General features: G+C 39.3%; 1 protein-coding gene across 1 annotated transcript in view; it reads right to left on the bottom strand.

The window, feature by feature from the left end:
- The window catches only part of coro2aa (coronin 2Aa), a 34,218-nt gene extending 20,565 nt beyond the window's left edge, over positions 1–13,653 (bottom strand). The window contains exon 1 of the mRNA XM_079219625.1: positions 13,548–13,653. Coding sequence (XP_079075751.1) covers positions 13,548–13,562 — 15 coding nt within the window. The 5' untranslated portion in view covers positions 13,563–13,653. The remainder of the gene's footprint in view (positions 1–13,547) is intronic.
- Between the last annotated feature and the right edge of the window lie 645 nt (positions 13,654–14,298).

Genomic DNA, 14,298 nt, shown 5'->3' with positions numbered 1-14,298 from the left:
CTCTCTCTCTCTCTCTCTCTCTCTCTCTCTCTCTCTCTCTCTCTCTCTCTCTCTCTCTCTCTCTCTCTCTCTCTCTCTCTCTCTCTCAGCACCACTTCCACTCCTCCACAGTGTTTGCTCAATCAGGATTGCTCAATTGATCTTTAAAATGAAGACAGGAGAAGGGAGAGAAAGGAGGCTAAGACGCGTATTCTTTACCCTTGTTGCTCAACAACAAAATGTAATGTTACTAACTTTTAGCTGATAAACATTCATAAATATCTTTAGAAAGTCTGATGGAAGTATGATGAACTTAGATGATGACAGAAGTATTAGCTTTGCTTGTATGGCACCTTTCAAACACAACAGGAGTCAATTCAAAGTCCTTTCTAACAGTTTTCAAACAATATACAGAACATCAAATCTATAAAAACAGTGTTAAATACAAATACACAGTTTCAGTTCTACCACTGTGCAGTAAAAGGTTGCCCCAAATTTACAAAAGCAAATAGCAATAAAGACATTAATTAATCAAAAGTACAGGACAACAGGGCCTCCACATGACCTTTATGGGTTTAATGGACTACTCCAGTGATTTAATATTGTACTTACACCCATTTGTAAATACCCATGCTCCCTTTTTATTGCACTCTGTTTCATGTTCATCGTTAAATGTCCTTTGTTAAATGTTTTGTACCTCCCGCCAGGACAAATTCCTTGTATGTGTAAACTTACTTAGCAATAAATGGTTCTGGTATCTCATATAAAAAGACAAAATGCAGTTTTTAGTTCAGATTTGAGCCAGACTGAAGTTGGGAAGTTTTTCTTTGCAATCCTGACTATTAGCTGTTTTATAGATTACAAATCCGGATTTACTGCATCATATACATCAAACAAACTGATATTTACAATTTAAGTCAGAATTCTTGGCAGTCCCTCTCAACCCAATGTCAGATTTAAAAACCTCTGGCTAAAAGCAAAAGGTGAAAAATGACAACAAATTAAATTGTCTAGATGGTTTGGCAAATCCATTCACATGGATTTAGCTGGACAGCGGTGGTAATCACTCCGAGTCAAACCGAAGCCTTATATAATGATACATTAGCACAAGAGGCTAGGAGAAGCTAACGGGTCAATAACAGCTGAAAAAGTTGGCCTTCACACGGTCAAACGGGGGTGTAGCCAAAGGGGTGATCAATCGTTGTTATTGCACAAACGTGCATGCCCGCACGCCAGTTCTAAAGTGATCATCATTTATTACTGAACCTGCAACGGTTAGATGTTAGTGAGGTGTACATATTTAAGTTTAACTTAGCTTTGATCACAATTTGTCGTGGGTTTAGAAAAAAAAAAGATTTCCATTTTTTTATTCTGGATTTTTCTCATTGGTACGCCTTTTAGAAATAAACGTTAAATTAACTTAATTATAGATTATACAGCATGACCCTTTTAGAGTGTTGTATATATTGTTGAATTATTACTACAGGTGAATTAATGATCTAATTTGAACTGCTGTTCAGACTGCGGATGTACTTAAATCTATGGCATTGCATCATATTTTGTTAGATGATGTTTTGTATAGAAAATCTACATTCATAACATGCATATTGTAGCAGAAACGTGTACTTAGTGCTTGGGAAATGCACTTATCACACACACACACACACACACACACACACACACACACACACACACACACTTACTGCTGATAGAGCTGGCCACAAACACATCACCCCCCAAATACACAAAGTCCAAGGGTCACAAAATGTCTCTGAGATAAGAAACAGGACACACAAACTGGTAAAGATGTGAGAAGAGTTTGGCTCATCAAAAGCAGGAGTTTGACTCAACAATCTTTTGGGGGAGAACATTGAATGTATCAAATAGACATCAATAGACAAATGTGACCTTTAAAAGTATATGTGAGATTCACTCACTCACACTCTCTCTCTCTCTCTCTCTCACACACACACACACACACACACACACACACACACACACACCAGAGGTGTGTCCAATGTATCAAGCAGGAAGTCAGACAGTGGAGGGATTGACCCATGCCTCCATGTAACTGCTCTTTATATCAAAGCAAACAGACCGCTTTGATTTATGAACACTTTTCTGGTAAAGCTCCGCTTGTTGTTACAAACTGTATTTCCTCTCATTCAGCTCTTTGAATCTGGATTAAATCTTGGCGTCTCTCGTGTGTGTGTGTGTGTGTGTGTGTGTGTGTGTGTGTGTGTGGGTGCAGTATGAGAAAAAGTGTAAAGTAGAGTTATCTCATAGTTGGTGCTCATAGTTGGTGCTCATAGTGATGAACCTACAGAGAATAATCAATTTAATCTCCCCTCAGCTTTAAGGAGCTGACTTTGAAGCTGTGTATAGGAGTGAGTGGGTCTGTGTGATAGGGCTGGCCAATTTGGACTAAATCAAATATCACAACATTTTAGAACAAATACCTCAATATCGTTATTGCGACAATATTGTAAGGATAACCGATGGTTGGTTACACAATGAGCACTTTGGTAAATAATCATCAGTAATGTGGATATCATTACTAAGTGGGTAAAGGATAATAAGAGAAAAGCTAGAACAGTTTGATTCATTCAGAAAAGTACATCACTTTAATGTAAGGCAGTTTTTAAAACCAAGAAAATATCCCAAATCTAAGAAAATATCTAGTCTCATATCATGATATGGATATAATATAGGGCTGGGCAATATTGTCAAAATCTTCTATAATGATAATTTCATAACTTAATAACGATAAATAGTGAATACTGAAATAGAAAGTACAAAGTATTTTCTCATTTAACTTTAGTGCAAAATGAACATGACAGTTTCAAGTGAAATCATAGAGAAAAAAAAAATCCCATATACACACACACACACACACACACACACACACACACACACACACACACACACACACACACACACGTGTTAATCACATCGAAATGAGTGTTAATATAAAGTGTGATGCGAAAACAAAACGGCAAACTTCAAAAGGATAGTCCCTCAACATATTTCATATCAGATGTAGTATGTCAGTCAGTTATATGAGCTGGTTGCTAATTATCAATGCAGACGACGTAGTGGTGTATCACGACATCTTGATACATGATTTAATCACGAAACAACTCCATTAAAAGACGACACATTCCCATATTGAATGATCGCCCAGCCCTGGTGTGTGTTGTGGTCATTATCAATAAGGACAGGGCATGAGTCCTAAAAGCTTGTGAATCTTTCCAAAGAGCTCTAACCACAAAGGCTCGCTCGCTAATGACAGATCACACTGTGACAAACTAATAGCCGGCTGCTGTGAGAAAAGAGGCCAGAGCCTTTGACACTGCAGACACACAATGACCTTCGCCTCCTCACTTTGTCGTTCCTGATTAGCCGTCTGACTCTGTTGTGACTGTAAAACAACTGGTGTCAGTGCCAAGTGCAATCCCATGTCTCCGTTTGGACCCTGAGCTGCTGGATTGAGGTTTAGGCGTTCTGCACTTTAGCTAAACATTGTTCACTGTGGGCTTTAAATGCTCAAGTGTTTGCACCAACTGAGCAAATAGTCCCATTCAAGTACTTAACTGAGCAGGTGCAGTCAATAATTGAATCCAGTGTACACAGAAACCTCCTTTAAAGACAGATTAATTTACACGAGTCACTCAGCAGGCAAATAAATGCATAAATGATGGGTTAGGGCAACACCTTCCTATAAATAAAACCCTTTTGCATCACTTCATATGGCTCAAATACAGTGTGTGGGTACTGAGCACATGAGAAGAGCAGCTTCAATTCAACCTGCATTTGCATGTTGTTTATGCTCTGGTGTTATTGCTTTGTTGTGCAAATGAGGAGCCACACCTTCGCGGAAAGAAACTGATTTGTTAAATTTTTTTTTTTTTTAATTATAGTATCATTCAATGGCATCATAAAATGGTGTATGTAAAATTACTTTTAAAGAGTCAATGTTTAACTCAAATGCATTTTTTTAAGGTTGCTCTATTAGAAATTGTGATGTCATCTTCTTGATCCAACATCTACAGTTATGAATTCTGTACAATAAAGTGTTCAGTGTTGATTGTGACCAAATGGAAAGACAAATGTATTTTGTATTTGGTTGTTGAGATACATTTTCACATGAAGGTAGGCAATATACATGAATGTACCGACAGACATTATGCTTGCTCATTTTTCATTTTTTCATCATTTAATGAATCACTATTTCTTTAGATATTCAATTTAGCGGATTTGTCAAAAACTAGACATTTGCATGAGTCGTTTTATCTTCAAACTAGTGATGCCCAAACTGACTCAAAGAGATGGATCGGATATCAGTGACTATGGGGCTGATCTATTCAAATCAGTTGTATGTATATGTATATACACCATATACATGATATAGTGGAGTATTAAGTCCAATTTGCTGCTGAATTATAACAGTTTGCATTTGAATTGTAATTCCTGGTAATTTTGAATGATTTTTACCAAGTTGTACAAATTATGATTTTAATTATAAATAACAATTCAGGAAATGTAAATGTATGCATTTGTTGTATTTAGCTTCACACAGTTATGAAAGCAACGTTTAAGTCAAGCCTGATTTTGCCTTACACATAAAAGAATGATCAATGATACAAATATTGTTACATACATTTATAGTCCCAACGCTCTGACTACACAACTGCAACAAGACTGATATGGGCATTAAGTGTAAAAAGAAACTTCCAACTGTGATAACAAGCTCAGAAAAAAAAAGAAAAAAAAAAGTACTAAAATAAAGATACAACATGTCAAGTTTGACATCATAATCTACTCATGTGTCTCAACAGGTAAAGAATGTGATACAATCACAAAGTTATATCTTTGTTTGTTTCCAGGTAGTGTAACAAAGAGATGAGCCTTCTTGAGAAAAAGGTGACGGCAATCAGCCAACAGGAAATGATGTGCCCAACAAAGTATTTGATAAGACGATCAATAGTCATTCAAAAAAAATGTGCTGTTGATGTCTGTGGTTTCATCACATGGACCACTAAAGTACATTGTGTAACAGTGATCACAACTCAGGATAACTTGAACGTAACAGTCATATATTTTGCATGTCCGTGCAAGCGCATCTCATTCTTTCAGATCTGATTCACTCCAAATATCTGCAATAACGCATCTGTTTCCATGCAGTGATATCACAGCCTCACTCACCTGCTTGCATCAAGTGTTGGCAGTGAAAGACGGTGTGTACAGCCAATAATCCCATCAAAAGAAACACTCACTCAAACTGCATTTTACTCGCTTTTAAAGATCAACACTCACATGTAAGTTTGTATCGGTTATATATTGAATCATTTGGGCGTACTTTGATGATCGTAGGAACATAGACTGTAATCTTGCAGACAAGCACACAAACGTCTGGCATCCTGGAGTACAACTACAGCAAACATCGGCTGGGTTTGACGAGCTGGAAACCAAATCAATTCCTTTATTGGCTTACAGTAAGAGGGTCCAAGAGGGATGTATTGCAAAGAACACATACATGATTAAATCACAGACACAATACAGTTAAACCCCGGGCGTTATTTCAAGTACTCCCCTTCTGTTGATTTGTTTTGCTAAATGAAACTAGAACTAAAAATGACACAAGTAGTTTCCAGATCATCAAGTAGAGAAAGGACTGCAATTGACTGTTAAATCCCCCCCCCCCCACACACACACATCATGAGGTAATTATAATCATGGGTCACGTCACATCGTTGCATCGAGGCAAGAGTGTGTCTCAGGTCGGAGCCTCCAGAGGGTTTGTGTTATCTAGTATTAATTACAACTAAGCCGAGCTGCTCTGCAGACAGCCAGTGGCCTCTGCAGCCAGAGCTCCTGACAATTAAAAATATTCAGCATCAAAGAGAAGAAGGAAGGGGGGGAGTGCAACAGCACAAAATTAGGTTTGAAGTTCTAAAATTAGCTCAAAATGTGCCGCTCAAGGACTTGATATGTTAATTAGTTGCATTTTATTGCAGAATGTACCATTTCTAATAAATATTAAATGACAAATAGGCTAAGGGACGATTAATTATTCAGCAAAGGCGATGAGCTTGTTCCTCAGTGCGGACCAAAGAAGTCACAGGAATCCCGATCACTTAAATTAATTCACCGTCAGTGAGCCTCACAAGCCAAGGTCATTCATCACAACCATAGCAACTGTAGTCAAGGTGAGTTTCACTTTCTGTGACTCAAGGGGATTAGCTGGCCTTTATATAGGCACGGCCTCCGTCTATAAACAATACACAGACGGCGTGCTGCAGCAGTGCACGCCGCGCTAACCGGCTGAGGGAGGCCACCGCTAATGAGATCACCGACGAGCTAACTGCATTAACGTGTTGTGATACTCGGCACACAGAAGGAGAAGCGCGCTCTCGTGCTCATGCCAAAGTCTTGTGTCTGTGACATCTCATATAAAAAGGAGTATGTAAAGTCAAGTGTACGAACACAAAAACTTCATGAATTTGCACTTCATTTGACTTTTATTCAACATGTAGGAAGATCTGATTTCGAGGAGTCGTTAGCCCGGTCGGGCTGCAGCTAAATGCTAACACAAGCGCGCCACATGAAAAGTTGTCCAAACATAAGGGTTCACCCTCTGGGGATCATGAATGTCTGTGCAACATACTTCAGGTTGAAGTCTTCATCCAGCTGCTCCTGTCGAGTCCAATAAACAAATGTACACACTACTTGTCAGGGAGCAAACATACATTTGCTCCGACAGCATTTCTCATGAGGTACAACCATTAGGGCTACTTTAGGGCTGTGGAATCAATAAGGCGCACACACACACACACACACACACACACACACACACACACACACACACACACACACACACACACACACACACACACACACACACACACACACACACACACACACACACACACACACACACACACACACACACACACACGGCCATCTACTTCTCTCCATTAATAATGAATCAGACTCTGCTGACCCATCGTATTCTCCGTATGGACGTAACTTAGTAATATTTTAAATTTTCATACAAATGTATTTCTATTTTTTCCTTGGTTCTTATAAAACGAGCAAAGACCATTTACAGCCACATTAATGTAGCAAACAGTTCCCATTGGATAATTGGGTTAAATATCTATTCAAAAATGTATGTTTTTGGAAAACGGACGCTCAGTAAATTAGGACACAAGTGTCTTCAGCACATTTTCTAACCAGCAGCGTCAGATTATTGACAGTTTAATTAACTCTCTCTCCTAATGGAGCGCTGAGTTTTCCTCTTTCCTTTGGCCTTCACAGAGTCCCCTCCCTGCAGCCTTAAAAAAACTGGTACAAGAGCACGGTGAGATTGACATTGCACAAATCTACACTCTCTCTCTCTCTCTCTCTCTCTCTCAGTTTTTTTAAGTAATCCCCTCCATGTTTGGCCCACGTGGGAGCAGATAATCCTCAAACAGCCGGACAGCTGTCATGTCAGAAACGTGCAGGACAACCTGCCACTACTGATCTGAGTACCAGTGATGTAAAGAGAAGACTGGAAATACAAACTTGTCTTTTTACAAACCGTTTCAAAAGGGATTTAACGTTGCTGTGTAAATGACCAGGCCCTGTAGAGACTAAAAACAGCAGGAGATGGTTTAGCGAGGGGTCGGCTGGTGGTCTTTCCGTTCGTGACAATAGCACTGAGAGGTTCTGTGGTCACGTGCACTCTGTGGTTACATAAGAGCATTTTAGGACTTCCTAAACCATTGTCAGGGCGAGGACAGCAATCATCCTCAACATCCACCAGCAGATTGTTTCCTAATGCCTGAGCACTCAAATATGGCAGTTTAGCTTGAATCAGTTTGATTGCTGCCTTAAGTACATCAAGTGAATATGAAAATGTATCATCAAAAATCATCACAGCAATTTCAAAGATTACATCAGCTCCATTTGAATGATGATACAGATCAGACTTGTATCTTGATGCACTTTTTTTTTTTAAAGAGGGTAAAGACATAAAAGTATAGAAAGCCATAGTGATGAGATAAAAAGTCATAATTATGAGATAGAAAATCGAAATTATGAGATAGCAAGAGGCACTGGCTTTTTTTCTTTTTATAATTTCGATTTTTTATCTCATAATTTCGACTTTCTATCTCATAATTATAGAAATAGGCTTCCACAAATAGGCTTCAGACAAAACAAAGTTTCTTATTGTTTTTTTTTTTATAAATGAATAATCACAACAATACTTGGCAGAATAATCAGTAATGGAAATAATCTGTATTTGCAGCCATAAAGAATAATTGCTATTGCCACTAGTATGCCCACTAGCTCATGGTGGGTAAAGTAAACTTATGTTAGTATTGACATGGCAGAATTGATTGATTGATTTTGTGTCCCTCACAATCTAAGGTTACACTACATTACCAGTGTTTACCATCATCAGGTCATTTTGCTAGAGCGGTCACTGTTCAGCAAAGTTACATAATGCGAGTTGAATTACTCAACTGCATTTCAAAGAACGCAATAAAAACATTATTCGTATTCTAATGGATTTGTGAAGACAAAATCATAAATTTAACGTATTGTTTGACATGTTTCCCTGACAGTTTGAGAACAGCGGGCACAAACAACATGAAGTCACCTCGGCCTGCTGGACATAGAGGCAGGCCTCCACTTGGTTCAGAGTGGAGATAACCACATGGGGAGGGGTGGTGATGGTGGTGGAGGAGTCAGAGACAGGCGGCTCCTGGGGGCTTTGTTCTGGAGGTATAGTCATGTATGAGGCATTTAGACATCAGGTTCTCCACCACCTCGGGGCACACCGTGTGGTTTGACTCTTGGTAGTGAAGTAACAGAGGATGTGAGGTGATCTCATGTGCCTCCAGGCTGCTTATAACTAGGTACCAAATCAGTGATATAATCCACTAGGAAGGCAAATGGGAACACATTGCACACACACAGATTTAGTTGCTGCAAGAAGACACAAGTCAACACTTTTATTTTGCTATTACAGTTAAATAATCAATTAGCTTGTTCCAGCTGCTCAAATCTTTTTTCTATTGTTGTCATTTAATGAGGGTTAGCTGGACAAAACAAGTCATTTGTCATGTTCTGTGAGGCTGCACTTAGACACAGTGGGGCTTTGAGCTCAATGCTAATGTCAGCATGCTAACACACTCGCAACTACAATGCTATCTGGCTGATTGATTTACAATGGTTGCCATCTTAGCTCAGTATGCTAACATATGCTAATTAGCGCTAAACACAAAAGTACAGCCGAGGAAATCACCTGATTCAGTCGGCTACACCCTTCTGGAATCTTTACAAAGAATATCAAAACATTAATCAGATAGTTGAGATATATTCAGTCTCGACTTAAGTGGTGAACTGCCCAACATTTGCATTGATCCGTTCAGATAAAGACAGCTACGCCTAAAGATTTCAAACATTCTCTTGTTGCAGCTTCTCAATAGGTGGATATCTTTTGATTTATCTAAAGACTAATGATCATACTGAACCAATGATAAGTCGCAGACCTCTTATGAACACACACACACCTCAAGTACTACCCTTTTATTGGTTTCTTCACCTCAGTGTGGAGGAACAACCGATGACCCATCAAATGCCACAAACTCAACACATTCTGCAGTCCAAACACTGCTGAGCCGCAGCTCCGTTGGGCTTCCTCTCATCAGCCAATGCCTTTGACTCTAAATCATTTTCTGTATTAATTGTTTGTTTATAGAAATGTGCAGTGTGCAAGCCCATGCCTTTAAATGTTGTGCTTTGTCAGACCAACAGTTTCAAAGTTAATTCTTGGACCTTGACAAAACAACCTCACCTCACGTTCCATTGAGTAGCGGTACCAAAGCTTTCTACCGTTTCACATGATCCTCACCAGCAGGCGTTCTGTGCCCAGAAGTCAAGGAAATGTGGATTTTAAAATGTCCATTTCAACTGAGCACCTAAAGAGTGTCTCATCCATGTTGGTTTAACAGTCCCAAAAACCCCAAATCCCATCTACCAATAAAAAATATTGTGATGTAATGAAAAATTGACCCAACGACATTACGTGTGCTATCAAAAGGTGACAGCAAAATATTTCCATTTGACAACCTGGAACCAATTCATTTGTGATATTTCTTTTTTATAAAATGTCAAACAAGTTATCGATTCTCACAATTATCTGTTGATACATTTCTGTCCATCTGTTTCAGCTCTCATAGCTACAACACGTCCAGCTAATTCTGTCTTATTTTCCCATAAGAGTAAACACTCTTCACGTGCATGCAATCTTAACAATAAATATCAACAGGCGTCTGAGGTAATTAAGGCACACCGAATACAGGTTATACCTTCTGTTATTTGGCAATCACCTTATTGCACAACAGCCAAAGAGGCCAATAAGGCCCTCAGTCTCAAGGGCATATTTGTTTAAAAGCACGCCTTCGATTCACAGCAGTAATTACAGCAGGTAGGACTTTGACACGTGTAACTATTTGTGTACCACCTTTAGAAACCTGAACTCAACTCTGGTTGCTGTCCTTAATGTGGGTGAGATACAGTACACAATGATCAGTAAATAACTCAATAAAAGCAATGGAACCTCTGCTTCTGAGCTTCTGAATAAGCGCATAGCAAACAGAATCTCAGGTATGTGTTCACACTGCCTGTGTGATAACATGCCAGAGATAAAAGGCGTTTTATGGCACAAAATGAAAGCGCACAACAGATTTCCGAGAGACAAAAGAGAATGAAATAGAAAGGAGTACAGCGTCTTCAAATTCCACAAACGCCACATAAAAAAATCTGTACAAGGCCGTAAAGATGTGTTGTTCTACTCGTGAGGTTTATTTCTGGCTTCTGGTGTTTTTTTTCTGTTTCCCAGAAGTGAAGATGTGATGCAAACTCATTCGTCTAAATCTCATTTTTCCAGCAGTTTGCCGTTATGGCAGACCTAATTAGATAGATCTAGAGCTGGCATGACACCTCTTTACTCCACAAGTCATGACTCACAGTGTCACACTTAAACTCAGCATATTTCTGCCTGAAAACACCACTCAGGTTTTGTGAATAAAGAGCTGGTGATCTCACATCACCACACGCAGGTTGCTTTGCGATAGCAAAGCAACCTGCGTTGTCTTGTTGAGAGCTATACTTGTTGAGAGCTATACTTGTTGAGAGCTATACTTGCATCACACCACAGGAAAACACCTCATACGTCTTTGCACAAGACATCTTCCCAAACCTGTCCGCACAAGCCAAAGTGCAACTGAAAAATGCTAAATCTAAAATGCTAAATACATGGCTTAAACATGGCAAGTGATCTTTAAGGGAAGAGATAAACTTCTTGCAGAGAGTTTGATGAGGAGATCTATACTACTGTGGTGTCGATCTTAAACCTCAAAAACTAAACATACAAGTGTATTTCCCCAAAATGTTGAGCTCTCTCTCTCCAAGTACAGAACTTTCTGAACCGTCCCGAGCCAAATGTAGAAGCTGACTTCACCGTTTCTGTGCGAGCAGTTATGCAAAACATAAATGGAAAAAGAACAACGTTTTTTGCACATGAACTTTCCATGCTGATGTCTAGCCACTCAAATTACAGTTCATTTATAGTATTCCTTATTTTAGTGCGTCTGGAGCCTGCTTGGGCTTCAGCTTGTTGGTGAAAATATAAATATCTCAAAAATTATATTTTCCAATATCAACATATACAATGGTATGGGAAATAAGAAATAACATTCATATTGAATTATTGGCCTGACCCATGTTAAGACCACTCAAGGCCAAACAAACGGCACGTCCTGGAGCTGCCCCTGTGGGAAGTGATGCCACCCTCGATTCACCCTAGAAGAGCCAGTTGGGACTAAATCCTACATTTCTCCCACTGTTTCCACGTGTGGTGACCATTAGACCCGGGTCATTAAACGCAGAGCTCTCAAACTGGTTTTTCCTTTGTCTCAAGTTTGTTTACGTCCGTCCAGACAAAAATTTGCAAAAACAATGGATCCAAACCATCTGTTTGGCCTGGTGGCCGGATCGAGTACAACCACCCACAGAGCCAGAATAATAGATTTCACTTATACTGATGATGGGCTGTAGAAATGGATATGACCTTTGCTGAATGTGTACTAAGCAGTATTATCTCGATATATTTGAAGAAGCTGTTGCTGATGGGACATATGAATCAGCAACTCTTACTTTTTTAGGTAATTCAGATCATTTGTTTTGTCAAACAACCGAATGTGGAAAGAAGCATTCATCAATTATGGAGTATAACTTTTCTTTCAGTTGAATAATCAATAATCGTAGTTTCTGTGAATGACAGAAATTTCCTGATGTACCCCTGAAAATAAATAAAATCTTCTGTTTTCTAAAATCTTCTGCTTTTTGAATTTGAGAAGTGGGGAAACTTCAAGGACCCTTAAGATACAAACTTATGAATTGTTTCATTTTGAGCTGAAGTTATTCTTCAGTTAATCTGTTAATCATTTAATACATTTTTTCTTGCTTTTCCTCCCAAAAAATGATGGAGAAGTGATTTTGTTTTTGATTTTAGTAGCAGGTGAATCATTAAATAAAAGATAGTTAGTTTCAGCCCCAGTTGTTTTTTCCCAACTAATTGTCAATAACCTAAAATAGAGAAAGTCCTCAAATTTAAATAGTTGAAACCAACATATATTTTTAATTAGAAATTGATCAATCTATCATCAGTATTGTTTGGGATTCATTTTCATTTCAAGCATGTTATCAACTAATCAACACTGAGTTCACTCGTCTTTTCAGGGCTACATATTAATTAGTTTGTACATTCAGCAGTTTCTAATGCTGTACATATTTACATATTTACATATTTACGTGAACTTTAAATACATGAAAAATAATCATACTTCCTCCAAACAAAATAAAGAATGAGCTGGTTTTATTTACAGCTGAAACAATGAACTGATACATTTGTAACTGAAATATAAACAAAATAAACATGAAAATAAATAGCAAGTGACAGTTTCAGTGTCATGAGTATGTGAATATTTGGTACTTTTCGGTGTCTATAAGATAGTAAACTGGTCATATTTCGGTTTTGGATTGTTATTATATAACAAGACATTTGCAGATTAAACTCTGAGGCTTTGGCGTTTTGTGAGCACGACAAATAATCTTTAGTTTCATTCAACATTGACCATATTCATCTGAAGATCATTTGGAAATGTGATTCAGTAGAAAGCATCTGTCAGATCAGAGAACAAAAATCAAGGTGTTATGCTTTGTATGTTGTTCTTTTCAAATGCAGAGTCCCTTTAAACCCACGTTTAACCCACTGAAGACACACAACAATCCGCGCGCATGCAATGGGAGTTGTGTTGTGTGTCCCGGTCCCTCAGAGGAGGCTGTGAAGCCGCGTGGCAGAGCTGCAAGTGGAAAGAAAGCCCGAAATAAAACTGTCCGGCTCTCAGCAGCTCAATCCCTTCACAGCGCGGCGCTGCAGAAGCGAAACGTCTGCAACGTGACAAGCGACCGCCAACAAGCTGCAGGAGTTCCGCCTGAAGTAAACTCACCTTCGAGACGGTCATATGGTGCGAGAGGCGTCGGCAGGTGCTGGTAGTTTCCCCTGGAGAGGACTGGGAGAAGTGGTGCTGGTGGTGGAGCAGCCGGGCGGAGACGAGTCGGGTTAAAACACCGGTGTTTGTTGCATGGTGGTCAGTGAAAAGTCATGATGGCTCGACCTTGAGTGTCACCCCCCACCCACCCTACACAACAACAGAAAAAGACAACAGAAAAATAGATGACTGAATTTTTGCTCAAAGCCAGAGCATGTGCCTCCGGAACACACCGCACAGTCACCATGAGGGGGGGAAGAAAACAAGAGCCGGAGGAGGAGGAGGAGGAGGAGAGATATGAGCAGGATGCGACGAGAGAGGAGGCAGAAGAGGGAGCAGGAAGCGCAGGGAGGGGCGAGGCAAACCAGGTTGATTACAACATATATTGTCTCTTTATTATATTCTGTGCATACATTGTTCCATAGCTGTGTGTGTGTGTGTGAACTATATGCAGCTTTTTCATTCACAAAACTATTAGAGATGCACAATAATCATGTGTATTGTAATACAGCATGACTATTATTGTGCATCTTGAGCAGTTTCAGTATTTATTTATTGTCAATCTACACTAATAATCTAATTTCGGTTTCTACAATTTGACTCATGGGGGTTTAACGGTGTCATGATGTGTGAACTGTATTTGGTGCTTGAACACAACAGGGTTCAATTTGGCCTCAGGGCCTCGGTGCAGGTGTAACAGGAGAGGGGT

The sequence above is a fragment of the Taurulus bubalis genome (genome assembly GCF_910589615.1).
Source record: "Taurulus bubalis genome assembly, chromosome: 6".
NCBI classification, from domain to species: Eukaryota; Metazoa; Chordata; class Actinopteri; order Perciformes; family Cottidae; genus Taurulus; species Taurulus bubalis.
This window is presented reverse-complemented; position numbering and strand designations above follow the sequence as displayed.